Source organism: Argentina silus (assembly GCF_951799395.1).
Source record: "Argentina silus genome assembly, chromosome: 8".
NCBI lineage: Eukaryota > Metazoa > Chordata > Actinopteri > Argentiniformes > Argentinidae > Argentina > Argentina silus.
Genome location: NC_139662.1, coordinates 1,291,441 through 1,307,566, shown reverse-complemented (window position 1 = coordinate 1,307,566; position 16,126 = coordinate 1,291,441). Strand labels below are relative to the sequence as shown.

The window sequence follows — 16,126 nt, the reverse complement described above, 5'->3', positions numbered from 1 at the left end:
CCCAGCCAACCTTATGACTTGACCCGGGGGAGCCCTTCCCAGAACGGTCCACTCCCTGAGTGAAACCAGCTGTCCTCTCCCATCCCCACTCTCTCCGAGCCTTAGTATCTCAACACAAAGTTAACAAAGAGGAAATCACGAGTTGGTTCTTCTGGGAAAAGATGTTTGGTTCAGGGTTTTTTTCCCCCTTTGGGTCTCAGATGTATGATAAAGGATGTTGGCTGTGCTTTTAGCACTGTGTGCCATTACTCTTACATAAATGTTGAACCAAAGTTTTCTGTTCTAACCTTTAACTCTCTGCTTGAGCTGCCCCCCTTCCACTCTACTTAACAACTGCTCTCTCTCTCTCATGCCTTTGTATGCTCTATGTCCACCATGTCATTTCTATGGACTATCTTTGATTTAGTTAGAGATAGTACACACAGTTTTTACATACTGTACTTTGAGGTTGATGGTGTGCCTCTTTTATATTTCATGAACATAGAGTACTGTATAGTGTCCTTCTGCTCTCTCTCGATAAAACGTCCAAATAATAGTCCTCTTGCTTATGCATTCTCCTCTCTGCTTTCCCCATGCTTCCCCCCAATGTACTAAACTCCTCTTTGTTATGTCCCTTTTGCATGCTCTCTCTGTTCCTCGTGCAGAATTGAGGGGATGACCAAAGCCAGGTAAAGAGAACCCTTGAATGCACTGCACTGCACCATCACCCCCACTGTTCTGAGTCTCTGTCTGTCTCTGTCTGTTTCACAAGCCTCCTTCACTCCCCTGCCCGTAAGCACTGTCTAAGGTTATCTAAGGGTGCGTCTCAATAGTCAGAAGCTACTTCCTCTACCTCGTCTTCTTTTTTTCATCCGCACTGATCTGAAATGACAGAACTGATGCCGGTAATGTGGTAAAAGTCTGTGTGTGTCCTGTCAGTGCAGAGGAAGGAAATGAGATTAAGAGCTGTCTGTAAATGTGCTGTTGGGTCATTATGGATTATTGAGAGAGAGAGAGAGTGACTATGAAAGAAAACAATACAAGTTAAAAGGAGTACTTTACTCAAAAAATAATATGTTTCTCATCAGTCCACCACGGTCCAAAAATATCATTATTTTGTGCATACAAGTCTCATAGTTATCCTAATGAAAAAAAAGATTATATTTACTTCCTGAAAAAGTGACATGATTAAGCATTTTATACAGAAGCCCCAAAAGGCCATGTATTCATTACATTGTTTCCTGTGATAACAAGTTAATTTTCTTTGTTTTCTGGTGATCTCAAGTTATTTGTCATTATTTCAAAAAAACAAATGTTGTTTTCCTGAAATAATGGGATAATTTTCTCAAGATCACAAGATAACTTGGTTAACTTGAGATAATGACATAAATAACTAAACATTGTTTTCTCAAGATAACAAGAGTCTATATTGCTTTTAAAATCATTGCAGGAAACATATAATTCCGTGTAGATCATTTAGAATATAACTTTCACCCCATGAAAAGCAAAACCCAAATGTAGATGTAGGCTTACCTTAGTGTTCAGGCATCCGACAATCAGCATGTCATGTCAAGTGTGATGCAGTTGGAAATCTTACATTTATTTGTTATCTCGGGAAAACAATGTTTCATGCCCATTACTTTGTTTTCTTTATATCTCCATAAAATTATCCTGTTATCTCAAGAAAACAAAGAAAATACAGTAGGATTATAATGGCCTTTTAGGGCTTCCGTAATTTGACACAAAACGTAATGCAAAACATTTATTATATGACCATATCAACTGTGGACTGATGAGAAATATACCTGAAAAGGAGTTTTGAGTAAAATATAAATGTAATGAGAATGACTTGTGATTGAGAAGCATGCTTAACCTAAATTATGACATCTTATGAATGTGTTCATTTGGTCGTACTCAGCTGTTGTGTCTGTGTTGTTGCACATGGATGGAGTGTATTTTTGTGAATCACCATCACAGCTTCACTTATACCGTTGGTGATTTAATCTCTGTCATGTTCCATTTACAGGTTGACATAATCTCTGCACGCAATTCATGTTGAACATTGGTCATCTAAGCATCTGTGCACCAATATCCTGTCTCATGATGTTAAATAGCAGTTTTCTTTTGTATACCGATTATTGTTCTATGCATCATGAAGGCCACACAATGATGCTATGAGCTTGCAGCTTGTTCTAACCATCTCTTTAGCTTATCACAAATGACCTCACATACTGTAGTCAGTTGCTGATTTGGTTTCTCTTGTCCCTCCTGACAGACCATTCCACAGTGCAGAGACCACCCCCCCCTCTTCCTCCACTTTCACCCATCGCTGAAGAACCAGGGGACAGACGTCTCACTCCCTCATCTCCTACTCCAGCAGACAACCCATCGTTGCACCTCTTCCTGTCTCCACCAACCATACCGTCCACAGCAATAACCACCGCCTCCCCATCACCCATTTCTAACGGCACAGCAGAGGGAAGTCCCGTGAAAGGGAGGGTGGATGTCAAGAGACCCCCTCTCCTTCACAGGACAGCCTCGGTCCCTCCGGCACCCTCTCCTCCCCCCAGAGACGCCATGTCACCATCCAGTCAAGACCCCTGGGTCAACAACGGCACCTCATCCCCCATAGAGCGCACCTCAAGCCCCAAAGAGGCAGCGGCGCGTACTCCCACAGACTGCAAGGGGGGCGCTGCCGAGCCCAGACCTCCGCTCCCTCCACTCACTAACCTCCCTACCGTCCATGGCCCTCAGAAGGTCAAGGTCCTGAGAGCGCTGTTCGGTAGCCCGTCGCCACACGCGCCCGTCCGGAGGACCAAAAGTGAGAGCCACGTGCGGGCAGCGGCGGCAGCAGGGGCTGGGCAGCACCAGTCTGGCCGGGCGGTGCCAGAGGTGTGCACTGACGCCACCCTGAACGATCGGCTGTGGAGCAAGCTGGAACCCGGCAGCCACCGCGACAGTGTGTCCTCCTCCTCCAGCATCTCCTCCAATGACACCGTCATCGACCTGTCCCTGCCCAACCTAACCCGCAAGAGCCTCACCTGCCTGAGCAGCACAGCTTGTGGGCCCTCTGGGGACAGTACCTTCCAGGACCCTCACTGGGTCAACAACCGTCCGCGATCAGCCATCGCCTCCTTCGACACCCCGCGGGTCATTAAGAGCAAGTCCATCCCCAACCTCCGGCAGGGCCACCAGGGGGAGCCGGAGGATGAGCTGCAGCCCCGGCCCCTCGGAGCTCCCAGGGAGGCTGACTCGCCCAGCAGGCTCACCCAGAGAAGGCACACCTGGAGCCGGCTCTACATGGAGGGCCTGAAGCAGTCCTCCCCCACCAAGAAGCCCTCCATGGCTGCAGCTGCCAGCCTCCAAGACGCCGGTGCCTCCATATCCAAGAGCCTGGGGGACCTGACATCGGACGACATCGCCTGCAACTTCGATAGCAAGTACCGCAGCATCAGCCGCAGCTTCATCGTCAGGCCCACCAGGGACCATCCGCGGAGGGGAGGCCCCCAGCAACCCCCGGCATCCAGCAACCTGGCTGAGCAGCTGAGGAGGCTGACGGACGTGGAGCCCCTGACGGCTAGCGACTTTGCTCCCAAGGTACTGCCAGCCGAGCCCTACGAGGAGGAGGAGGAGGCGGCGGTGGAGGAGGCCCCACTGAGGAGGGCGTCCTCCCGGAGCCAGAGCAGGGTCCGCTACATCGCCAACAGGGCGAAGCAGGCCCAGGAGAGGCAGAGACTACAGGGCCTGGCCCAGCCCCATTGGGCCACCGCTGCTAACGCTAGCATGAGCATTAGTGGTGGTAGCAGCAGCCCCATGGAGGAACGGGGGAACCCTGAGGGGGCTTGCTGCGTGTCCCAGAGCCCCTGCGCTAGCCTGGACCTGCTGAGCCAGCTCCCTCCCCGGGGCCGCCCACCACACAGACCCACACCTCCCCCAACCCCAACAATGAGGTCTTCTTCATGTTCAAGCTCTGAAAAGTCTAAAGACTCGCAGCAACTGTGCATGAGAGATACTTGAGGCTTGTTTTGAAATTCCATCCAGCTAAAATTGTAATTTTATAAAGGAGAAAAGGAAAATAGGAATAGTGATCTGTTTTAACAATGGATTTGATCAAACACTGAATGCTCTACTTCTTCCAGAAACCTCTACAAGCACAGTTTTACTCTGGTCAATGTTCTTTCAGTAAATGTTGATGAACACATATAAACGGTTAGCTAGTCACATAAGGATGTATGTTATTTATCAATTGTAATGTGACTTAACATACACACACACACACACACACACACACACACACACACAAAGCCTAACAAAACAGTGGAAAAGCATTATAAAAACGTCCTTTAGAGATGCAGCCATTTCAGATGAAGAATGGTAGAATGAAATTAGAAAATCATCCATTCACAACAAGTTTTGATATGCCTGTTTAATTCCACAGTAACTTCCATAATTGAGTATTCATTGTTGACATGTTCCTATAGTAGCAATAGATTGTCATCAGTAGACTTGAGTTTTAAATGATCCAGTTCAAAATGTTTTTCCTTTTTTAAACTTGAAATTCAATTATAAACTTTTAAACAAACAGTCTACTACTATACTCTGTGTTAACACATTAGAAATCATCCGTAGCCCAGCCATGTGCTAGCAATATTTTGAAAATGAATGTATAATATTGAAAATATTGTAGATGGGTTTTTTAAAGACTAGATTGTTGTATTAAGGCAAAGGTCAATGCCTTGTCTTTTCTGCAAAATATATAGAGAGAGATGATGGATTTTCCAAAACAAATGGTCTTTTTAAAGAAATGTTTTTTTTATTCTATGCGTACAGTGAATAAAGTGTAATTTGACTGAGCTGCCAACATTTTGTGAACTGCCCATCACCAAGGCATGTTCTCCCATACAGCTGTTTTACTGTAGACTTGAAAACACAGTGGTAGACTTGTATTTATTTACCACCTGTTGGTACCCATGTTTTATTTGACTGCATGTCTTTTATGCACTGTAATGTTTGTCTCCAGGGTCTCTGTTTTAATTTAGTTTTTTTATATGGAAACTGGCCTGTCGACGTTTCTGTGTTCAGACTGTTGAATCATGTGATTGGTCACAACAACATTGTGTGTCTGGATCCCCCACTCTCCATTGGTTGATGGTACTCTACAAGGAATGGGAATGACTCGTTTCAAAGCATGTTTATTTGTACTGTACTGTTTGCACTGCCATGCCAGTTCTCTCTGCAACATTTTAGAAACCATATTTAAGTAAAACCATATGTAATTATGAACTGAATAAATCTCTACTGTATATCTTATTTCTTATTTCTTCTTTCATGCACATTACACATTTCCAATGATTTGCCCAATCTTTAACAAAATGGGCAGTCATTTGAAATGATCCTTACAAAAGTGGACTTGTAATAGCAATTGGTCTTGGCAAGGCTGCTTTGCTGCCCTAATTATGGACTGTTTTTACCAACCGTCACCTCTCTCAACTTCACTGGCAAAGTCCAAAAAGACTCCCTGTGGAGAAAAGATGTTGTCAAGAACAATGATTTTGGCCGAACAATGCATGGCCAGTCAGTCGTTGCAGAAAAGGGAAATAGAAAAATTCCCTCTTTTCAATTAATTGTGTCACCCAAGATTTTGGACAAACATTTAAACACAAAATTATTGTTCTTCTCTTTTTCTTTTTTTTTTTTTTTTTTTTTTTTGCACATTGGGGCTAATTTCATGGACTTTCAACTATTTTCAATATGGTAGGCAAAAACATATATTATTACATTTATTGGAGAAGAATGCTATTGTCAAACCATTAAGATGTAAAACTTTGACTACTTGCTGGGTACTGATTTAATAGTCAATCAACAGCATGGGTATTCTGCTGTTGCCAAGGAAATGGTCGCCTCTAGTGAGCTGTGTTCCGCTGCCAGGTCTCTTCCTCTGTACTGTGAGGCCTCTGAAGCGCGACATGCTCCTTTTCGCACCACTGATTCTGCCCCGCTGTCACATACACACACAAAAGACAGCTTCATTAGGATTCTGAGAACGCTGCAGACTCCCGCTTTTAAAAACGTATTTATCCAGGCGATTTGGCACGGTTCAACCAAAATCTTGAGCCGCATTGAACTAAGAGAATGTTGTTGTCTCAAAGGCTGAATAACCCCCCCCCCCCACACACACACACACACACACCCTAGAAGTGACTTGTTCTCTATCTCTTTGGAAAATGTTTGATGATTATGGAATTAAGTCAATTAAGTTAGTGATACTTGAAAAGCTAAAGAATTCACCTTCTGTTGTGACAATCCAGGAGTTTATTCAAAATCAACTGAATTGACAAGTTAATTTAATTGCTCTGTGAATAGAGTTGTTGGTCAAGTCTCCCATAGACCATTTGTTTGATTAGTCACCAAGCCAGCACAGGAAACATTGCCAAAATAAAGAGATAGCCTTTCATGTATTCATACAGTCCCACCAATGAACTAGTAAAATAAACACCAGTCGTCATGACTTATTCATGGCATTGTCCCCCGTTTACTTTATTTTGACTTTTGCATGTATCTGCTGCTGTCATCGGTCAGTTCTTTACTTCACTGTTCTTTTGCCAGTAAACTCTTTTAGAGCTTGCTTTAAGAATAGTGTGCTTGTTTTCCCAATGACCACATATCTTCCCTTCTGCTTCCAACTCTCTCCCCCTGATGATTCACTAAGGATTCGTCAGGGATCGTCAATCTTTTCCTCATTCCACAAGACCTCCCCCTGTGAATCTTGGGAATCTCATTGGCTTCCAGAAAAAGTTTAGGGGTGGGGTTGCACAGTTTTGTTTGATTCTGTTACATAACCTGACAAAAACAAGCCTGGTCATCTATAGGCATTATTCTAAGCTAATTAGGGTTAGGGTTAGGGTCTAAGATAATTAAAAGACTCATTGTACTGGTAGTCTAGTTAGAGAAACAGTCACAAGAGTGACCACCATAGCAATGATTGATGGATTACACTGTAGAATTCACCCCCTTTAAAATCTGTCTAGGGCACAGAATTCTTTCTGGTCACATTGTCAAGCAAAAGTCCTAGCCCTAGTTATTATGAATGAACATTTGTCCAAATAATGTAATTATTGGTCCATGAACCTGGGAAATGCTATGGTCTGCCTGCCTCCAACAAGGTTGTTTTTGCCATGAACAGCTCCTCCAATACACTCGCCAACAAACCCCTCAATGGTCACGTGCCTTTTCTTCTTAGAATCCACTTCTCCCTCCATCTCCACCTCCTTGCCTGAATTTTGGGGATCTGATATCCCCCCCTTGTACTACATCCAAGCTTTTCCATTGGCTACTTGCAGCAGTTGTTTTTCCACAAGGTTTAAATACAGTTGACATCTTCCCGCTCACCACAACACTGAAGCTTCTCCACTTAGTAACACAGGACATCTGCGGTAAGGGAATTTAAATTGATTTTCTTTGATAGGTAAAAGTAGCTTTAATAGCCTTATTTTTGGGGGGCAAATTGTGTTAATGACAAAGCAAACATCTGCAAAAAAAAGCAAAACAACTTAAACCATTTTTTTTGTTCTTATATTCATGATTGACAACAATATACACTCAGTATCCAATACAATTTACTTCTCATTATAGGAGAAGGCCTTTCACATTTAATTTTGAACCATTGCTTGACAAAACCATGTTTCTAACTACAGTATGACCCAAGCTTCCGACCCATCACTTTGGAAAACATTGCTGCAATCATGAATTCCTAGAAACCTATTCCTGGGTCTTATTTTGTTTGTTTATGGATTCATGATTGGCAGCACTATAGCTCAAGTTGGTTCTCTGGTGTGTTGTATATCTGTAATTTGTTGAGGCGAGGAGATGTTGAGGTGTCATCTTGTGCCATTTCCAGGTTCAGAGGGTGACAACATGATAGCGTCTGCTGCATTAGCCGTGTGTGTAGCAGCTCTCCTTTCTGGATTATGCACTGCAGGTAAAAGGACAAATGATGGTAGAGGACTGTATGTCAGATGTTGAACTTTTAGTTGAAGAGATTTGGACACTGAAAATGTGTTTACTTCTATTAACAATTTGTCTGTGATACCATATCATAACTCAAGTAAACAATCAATGTTATCACATCCTAACCAAATTTCTCCCTATTTCTTCCAACACTAATGAATGATGAATTAATCAATAATGAATGAAAATCTGTCAAAATGCAGTGGGCCTCATTCATCAATATGTTCTTAAATAGTGCGCAAATGTGTTCTTAAAAAAGATTCATACGCAAAACCGATGTGTGATTCATAATGAACGCCCAGAATATACCATATAAGGATATTTCCTTGGCAGGAGAAAACATGGCGCATTGCCACAACTTCTTATAAACACCAGATACACCATTGCGACATCTTCATCATCATCATTTTTCCAATCAATAAGTAATCAAAGACGTTCATAGTTTAATTATGACATGTTATTGCGTAATTCTTTATCAGCATTGACATAGCCTTCTGTGAACTAAAATGAATCAAAGTTGTTGAAAATACAATGTATTCACAGCCTGCTGAGGATGCCCACCGACAGATATGTTTGTGTTAATGTGATGTAATGTGTTTCGCAACAAGAAAATGTGCTTATGAGTGGTCTGGAGCGCTCGTAAATGTATTCCTATCTCAAGAGCATATTTCAACTAAGAAGAAACTGATGAGTGCTGAAAAGGTCTTGAATTTGTTCTTATGCACCACTTAAGAGCAAATCCAGGCGTACACACGATTGGGGAAGTGTATTTGTAAACACCCAGGCCAGCAAGCTGTGGCAGTCAATATAGTCGCCTTTCTTCACAAGCTGTTTGAGGAGTCTCTGTCAGTTCCCAACCGACACCAATGGCTTGAAATAAACCAGCCAGGGAGGCCCACTGTTTGAAAGTCCTCCAGCATCCCAGCATGCTCTAGCAAGCCGACGGGAGGGCGCTCCAAAAATCGTTACAGTGTCTTGACATCTGACTCTTACCCATTGACAACAGGCTGGACAGCTGGAGTGCTATAAAAGCACTGGGAGCCTCATCTTATACGGCAGCGGTCCATTTCTCACGAGCAGAGCCAACCGCAAGAGCGAGGATGACTGCCATGGGTCAACAAAGGAGTGTGATGAATCAATTTACAAGGCAGTCAAAGGACTCCGGGGCAGGCCGTGAAATGACAGGCATCTCCGCGGCTTGTAGGTCTTGCCATCCTCTTTTAAAGGAGGTTGACGTGGTGTCAGCAACTCCATAGGCTATGACACTGTGTGAGCACCACCAGCCCTCACCCACCGTGCCCTCTGAATGGACCCGATTATGAAGAAGTGCCACGCTGGCACCTCCACTCGTCCCCCTTCCGACCCTGGCAGGGCATGTTAGGTCCTGGGTGGACAAGCTGAAAATGGCATTGGTCACAGCTGATGGTGATATGTGAATGATATGGCAATCTTATAGGAGAAGGGGATAGGCTCTTTGAGGGATAGAGCAGGCAAAGAGCCTGAGTAAAGGATTGTAGGGGGATACCGGAAAAAAGTCTATAGGAAGAGAACCTATCTTGTGTCTCACAACAGGGTTAGGGTTAGGGTTAAGCCCCCTGGCCTTATTATTGAGTAGAAAGGAATTCAAGGATTACAAGCCTGCCATTGTCTTTGTCTGGCCCTTGGCTGTTTGCTCCTGTAGTTAGGATAGAGGACTAGATCTGAACACAGTACGATGAGATGCTTCATTAGGCTTCAGGGGAACCCCCTTCTAATAGTAGCTTGTGGTTTTTCCCCCCCGACAAAGCAAATTAACCAAAGCAAGGCAGGGAGAAAGGCTTTATGTTCAATCCTATTAATATGGCTAGAAGATTTTTCTCTGACCACAGAGCCAACCAGGGAAAATGATGGGCTGTAATTGTCCCTTGTAACCAGGGCACAGAGTTTTTCCTGACTAGGTCATATGGTCAGGAAAAATACTCGGCCCTACCTATGAGCTCCTCATACATTATTTGAACACAGACAAAAGAAATGCCTGTATGTGTATGTACTGTACTAATATGTTCTTTTTTATATTCCAGGCCCCAAAGAGTTATCCATCACCACCATAAAGGTATTATATACAGTATATTCTAAAAGAACTATCATCAAACAACATAACATAACATACACACACAGTGAACGTTGGTATCAAAATGACCCCATATCCAAATCAAATCAAAGTTTATTTATCTTGTTCACAGGATACAACTGTATATGTACAATGAAATGCTTATTATGAACAACCTCTCAACAGTGCAGTGAATATAATATACAACATACTATCAAGTCATAACATTCAAACAATAAGCGTAGCGAATGGATTTCATTAGGCACATAGGTGTTTTTAAACTAAGCAACTGGTATTCCCTCCCCCCCAGCAAGACCCATACACCATGTCCAAAGATTCTGAAGAGCTGGAGGGCTACTGCATCGACCTGATCTCCAAGCTCGCCAGGATGGTGGGCTTCAAATACAACTTTCACCTGGTTAAGGACAACCGCTACGGGGCGCTGGACCCTGAGACTGGGGCCTGGACCGGGATGGTTGGAGAGCTGGTCCGAGGGGTGAGTAGCGGTCATGGGAGACTAGAATACAATAGAACAGAGTAGCTATGGTTGCAGTATGCGGTACCAGTATCAGTTCAGGTCTTTTGAGTACAGTTGTTGAAGTCTCAGAGGGTTTAAAGAACCTCAGAGATGTGGGTAAGCTTGTCTCCTCCAAGATGTGTGTGGTGGTGGTGGTGGTGGTGGTGGTGGTGGGGGTGGTAGGGGTGGGGGGTGGGGGGGGTTTCTTGTGTCTTTATGTCTGTGTGTGTCTATCCATCAGGAAGCGGACTTGGCGGTGGCGCCTCTCACTCTGACAGCGACACGGGAGCAAGCGGTCGAGATGACCACGCCCTTCATGCAGACAGGCATCGGCTTCATCCTGAGTAGTGACCTGGCCTCTGAGGAGAGCCACCTCAGCTTCCTGTCGCCTTTCTCCTCCGAGATGTGGGTGGGCATCATCATAGCCTTCCTGGCGACCGGCGTCTGCATCTATCTGGTAGCCAGGTAAGATGTCTCTCTACATAGGACCCAAAATGGGGCTCACATTTTTATTCCCATAGTGCATTTGAAATTCAAGTCATTTTTTTGCTTCGAGTCAATTTTTAGCACTGAGTAATTTCAATTACGAATTGACCATGACCACAAAAAAAATCCCTAAAAAGGAAATGGACAATAAAGTGATCTTCTTCAACAACGGTTTATAGTATGAGAACCTATGGTCGTTTACAGAAGTAGACTCTTTTATCCAAAGTGACTACAAACATTTAACATTCAGTATACAACCATCAACCTTGGTATTGCCATCCAGGTGTTCGAACCAACTGATTCTCTCTCTGTGTACAAGTTAGGCAAAACGCTAAAAAAAAAATAAAAAAAAATTACAACCCAAATTTAACATCTACTGCTATCAAGAAGATACAGCATCATGATCAGAAATAGACCTGGGTGGTCACCGTGTATATACTCCCTGCATATCCAGGATTAGTCCGTGTGAGTGGGCTGACCCTGAGACAGATGAACACAGCTTCACCCTCCTGCACAGCTTTTGGTACATCGCCGGAGCCATCACCTTGCAAGGTAATGGAGCGCAACTCAAGGCACTTGTGCATGTACAGCAGCTACTCACCCCAAACACCACAGATGTCTAGCATCTGTCTTATAAATGCCTCAGAGATGTATTCAAGTCATTTTCAGAAATGACTCCACACTGCTGTTTTGAAGAGGAGAGAGAGGCACAAGAATGAGAGAAAAACATGTTGATAACTCCAAAAGTTAGTTATTTTTAAGTTCTCCATGTACAGTAAGTATATTTTCTGCATTCCCCAGGTGCTGGCCCACACCCCAAAGCCCTGTCAGGCCGTGTGGTCAGCGCCATCTGGTGGATGTTTGCGGTGGTGCTCTTGGCCTGCTACTTTGGCAACTTCAACTCTATGCTGCACTCTGACACCAAGCATGTCACCCTGAAGTCCTTTAAGGACCTCGCTGACCAGGATGTCATTGAATATGGAACTTTAAAAGGCGGTTCCACAATGAATTTCTTTAAGGCAAGTTCCACCTAAGACTTCATCCCCACTACCCCCCTGTACAGTTTCTCGACTATCTGTACAGTTTCTCGACTATAAATAATCGCTTCTAGCATTGTGACTGCCAATGGCCCCTGATCCTAGCATAGATTTGTTTTTCTTCTGATGGCTGATGTATAGATGATCCACTTACTTCAGACAAATAGCCTTTGGATAAAGGCTGCTAAATGTCAAAAATGTAAATGTAAATGTAAGCAGAAGACGTCCCAAATATATTCCTTGCTAAAAGTCGAGCCGTAGTCATGAATCAACAATGTTTCTTCATTTGTTTCCTGTCATTGTGGTATAAAAAATAAGTGTCATTGTGGTATTAGATATTAGTGTCATTGTGGGACCCATTGGGTTGATCTCCCAGACACAGATTAAGCCTAGTCCTGGACTAAAGACCATGTTCAATTGAAAATCTCCATCTGTCCATCTGTAGTCTTAATCTCTGTCCTGTAAAACCGCCCCCCTTATCCCTCAACTGTGTCCCGAAAACATTCAAAAAGATGTTGTGATTTAACAGTCTATTGTATACTCTTCTATTCTCTCCCTGACAGAATTCCAAGATCTCCGTCTATCAACGTATCTACCAGCAAATGGAGCGCCGGAAAAGTTTTGTGTCGACCATGGACGAGGGCATTCGCCGTACCCAGGAGGGGAACTTTGCCTTCATCGGCGAGGCTGTGTCTTTGGATCTGGCTGTAGGCCGCTATTGCAAACTGACCCAATCACAAGAGGTCATTGCCATGAGAGGATACAGCATTGCAGCACCCTTAGGTGAGTTGCTGTCTTTACATTTCTTGATAGATAGATTTCTCTAAAATTGCATAGTCAATAACAAATGTTGTGGCGTCCAGATTTAAGCATAGTCGTGTGACCCTTTACCCCCCCCCCCTCCAGGCTCCCCCCTGATGAAGAACCTAACAGTGGCCATCCTGCAGCTCAGCGAGTCCGGGGAGCTGACATACCTGAGGCAGAAGTGGTGGCCCAACAGCTGTTTGGAGCAGGGGAGCCATTCCTCGGCCATGGAGCCCCACACCCTGCGGGGACTCTTCCTGATGCTGGCCCTGGGGCTGGGCCTGGGGCTTCTGCTGGCTCTGCTGGAGCTGGCCACCAAGGCCCGGAGCCAGGCCAAGGACCACAAGGTAAGACTGGGACCCAGATTCACCTGCAGGCCTGTAGCCAACTCCTAGTACTGGACTGTTGCTGGAGTTGGAGACCCCAGATGTTTTGGTATTTCTGAATTGTACTTATTTCTGAATCTTTATTCCAGCACTGTGATTACACTGTAATCAGCTAAAGAGGAGAAAACAGTAATGCCTCATGAAAAATATGCACTTTTGATGATGTGTTATTTGCGCTGAACTTGCTATGTCATTGTTTTGTCCTCCTTAGAAGTGTGTAACTTATTCTTGATGAGAGAGTCTGCTGAATTATACGCTTGGAAAGTGGAAGGGGTCATTTGCCGTATTCCATCCTCAATTCAACGGCAGCTTTACGACACTAACCTTGCAATCGCTGGATAGATGCTTGTCATTTCTGGAGCCATTTTGGAAATTGCATTTAGATGTGTTACTTAAGGGTACATTTTTTTATGCATTGAATGCAATTTTCCTACAGCAAAATACGAACACTAACTATCACTGTCTCAGATCATTCCAAGCTAGCCGTGCATCTAGCGTGGAGTCGTAAAGTAGCAGGGGCATTGAGGGGGACAGTTTACTTTGTGTTTATGTTATCTTCTGTAAGGTGAATCTTCTCCTCTCATCCTCCTACAGAAATCATGCTGCTCCGTGTTGTCGGCAGAACTGAGTCAGCGTTTTGGAACAAGTAGGGAGAACACAAACCCAGAAACTCCAGACAAAAGCAAAGCTTAAAGGAAGTGTTTATTGGCTAGCTCATTGTAGAGTTTGGCAAGCAAATAAAGTGTGTGTGATGGACTGATCCTGTCCTTGAGGAGAGCAGTGTGTTCTGTATTGGGGTAGGTCAAAGTTTCTCTTAACCTGCCAACACAGGAGATTTACCTTGTTTTGGACTTACCTAGTGTGTTGTCTGTTCATCCAGATACTTTTGAATTATATTTAGTAGTTATTTAGCAATGTCCAGCATTTCCAGGTTAGCATTTTTAGCATTGCTTGTGGAGGCTTTATGCGCCACATGGCGCAATGAGGCCTTAGTAAGTGAGTGGAAACGGTAGGGAACACCTTGCGTGCTAACTGATGTACATTGCTAAATAGCTACCCAATGGATTTAAAAACTGTCTGGATGGCCTGCACACTCATGGTAAGTCAAGAATAAAGTAACTTTATTTTTTAAAGCGTGGACTACCCATTTAACGGTTAAGTGGCCTACCAGTTTCCCTATGTGTAAATAAGATGGTTTTGGAATGTGCTTCTAGGGGAAAGAACTGTGGATCCCAATTGTGTAGTAGATAAGATCTCAAATAAACATCTTAATTAAACTTTGTAATAAATAAATACAACTTTATCAAGTAACTATGAACAACAATACATTCTGCACCCCTCAGAGGATATGGACCAGACACTGCAAAATGACAAAGCCTACTAACCCCTTCAGACGCATTTGGCAAATCAGTCATATATGTTCTAATCAGTGTATTTAGATATGTACGTCTCTTATTGCTAAAATATCTCAAATGACACTAACTCAAATGTGATGTCTTTGTTTTTCTATAACCATTTTATCTACCAAATAAATCCCTAGACATCCCAATGCATTATGTCTATACAGTTTTTGTAAAAGCTTGAAGAAAAAATAACAGGCCAAGCATCTTTGTGAGTTAACACACAATATGTCATTCCGTAAATAAAGTCCGGCAATGCCGGACCAGATTTGTCATTCACAACTGAAGGCTGCATCTTAATTTGACATGACCAGGGAATCTAGATGTGGATAATGAAAAGGTATATACCGTATACCAGTCATACAAGATGACTCACACTTAAGTCAATGTGCAAGTAATGGGCAGTGAATTTTTTTATTATTTTTTTTGGCTGCACTCCAAAAGTTTAGACTTGATCAAACAATTACTATGAGATTAAAGTACATATTCTCAGCTTTTATTTTAGGGTATTTGTGTACATATTGGTTTCACCATTTAGAAATGACTATGAATACTGAAATGAATACTTTTTATACATAGTCTCCCTATTTCATGGCACCAAACGTGATGGGACAGGTTAATATAATGTCCAAATTAAAAACGCATGTTTATTATTTGCATGCAATAACTGCCTGAAGTCTGTGACCAATTGATCCCACCAGACGCTGGGTATCTTCTCTGGTGATGCTTTGCCAGGCCTGTACTGTAGCCATCTTCAGTTGTTGTTTGCTTTGAGATCTTGTTTCCTTAAATCTTATCATCAGGAATTAATACATGTTCATTTGGATGCATTTGCTGGTACTCGAGCAGACAATATGTTTCTGCACACTTCAGAATGCATTCTGTTGCTGCTGTCAGCAGGTAAGACACATCAATTAAGAAGTTAGACAGTTCTAGTGGCAGCTATACATGCCCAACCAAACACCACCTCCACCATGTTTCACAGACGGGGTGGTATGCTGTAAATCTTGGGCAGATACTTTCCATTTGAAATCACTCTGATAATAACTTATCTGTCCATAATACCTAGGTACCTTTTAGCTAAATGTAACCTGACCATCCTTTTTGAGGTTAACTAGTGGTTAGCACCTTGCAGTGAAGCGTCTGTAGTTTCCCTGGTGACATATTCTGCGAGACAGAGAGAGAGATTAAGTGGAGATTCATGCAAGGGCAGGTGAGGGAGATGCTCAGTGGTCACAAAAAAATAAGAAGAATGAATTCTGGTCAAAATACATCAAATGATCTTATGTTATGCACTGAGACAGCTTGTTAATTTTTAGGGAGGGGCATGAGCAAAGTTGCCCCCCAAAAATATTGCAAATTAGCAGAGTTGTAAAAAAACAAATTCTAAGGTCCATTCAGTCGATATTCCATCTGGAACA

At 43.3% G+C, this 16,126-nt stretch overlaps 2 protein-coding genes across 2 annotated transcripts in view; both read left to right on the top strand.

Moving 5' to 3' along the window:
• The window catches only part of LOC310808452 (1-phosphatidylinositol 4,5-bisphosphate phosphodiesterase eta-2-like), a 148,522-nt gene extending 143,245 nt beyond the window's left edge, over positions 1-5,277 (top strand). Inside the window, 2 exon segments of the mRNA XM_083675357.1 lie at positions 2,255-3,871; positions 3,874-5,277. Of these exon segments, the coding sequence (XP_083531483.1) occupies positions 2,255-3,871; positions 3,874-3,953 (1,697 nt within the window). The 3' untranslated portion in view covers positions 3,954-5,277.
• Positions 5,278-7,385: 2,108 nt separating this feature from the next.
• LOC310808135 (putative glutamate receptor) lies at positions 7,386-14,854 on the top strand. Its single transcript, XM_083674848.1, has 10 exons — positions 7,386-7,412; positions 7,877-7,957; positions 10,047-10,078; positions 10,386-10,571; positions 10,834-11,057; positions 11,533-11,630; positions 11,880-12,097; positions 12,679-12,898; positions 13,022-13,266; positions 13,900-14,854. Exons 2-10 carry the CDS (start codon positions 7,894-7,896, stop codon positions 13,996-13,998), a joined length of 1,386 nt encoding a protein of 461 aa, XP_083530974.1. The 5' UTR covers positions 7,386-7,412; positions 7,877-7,893; the 3' UTR covers positions 13,999-14,854.
• The last annotated feature ends 1,272 nt before the right edge of the window (positions 14,855-16,126 follow it).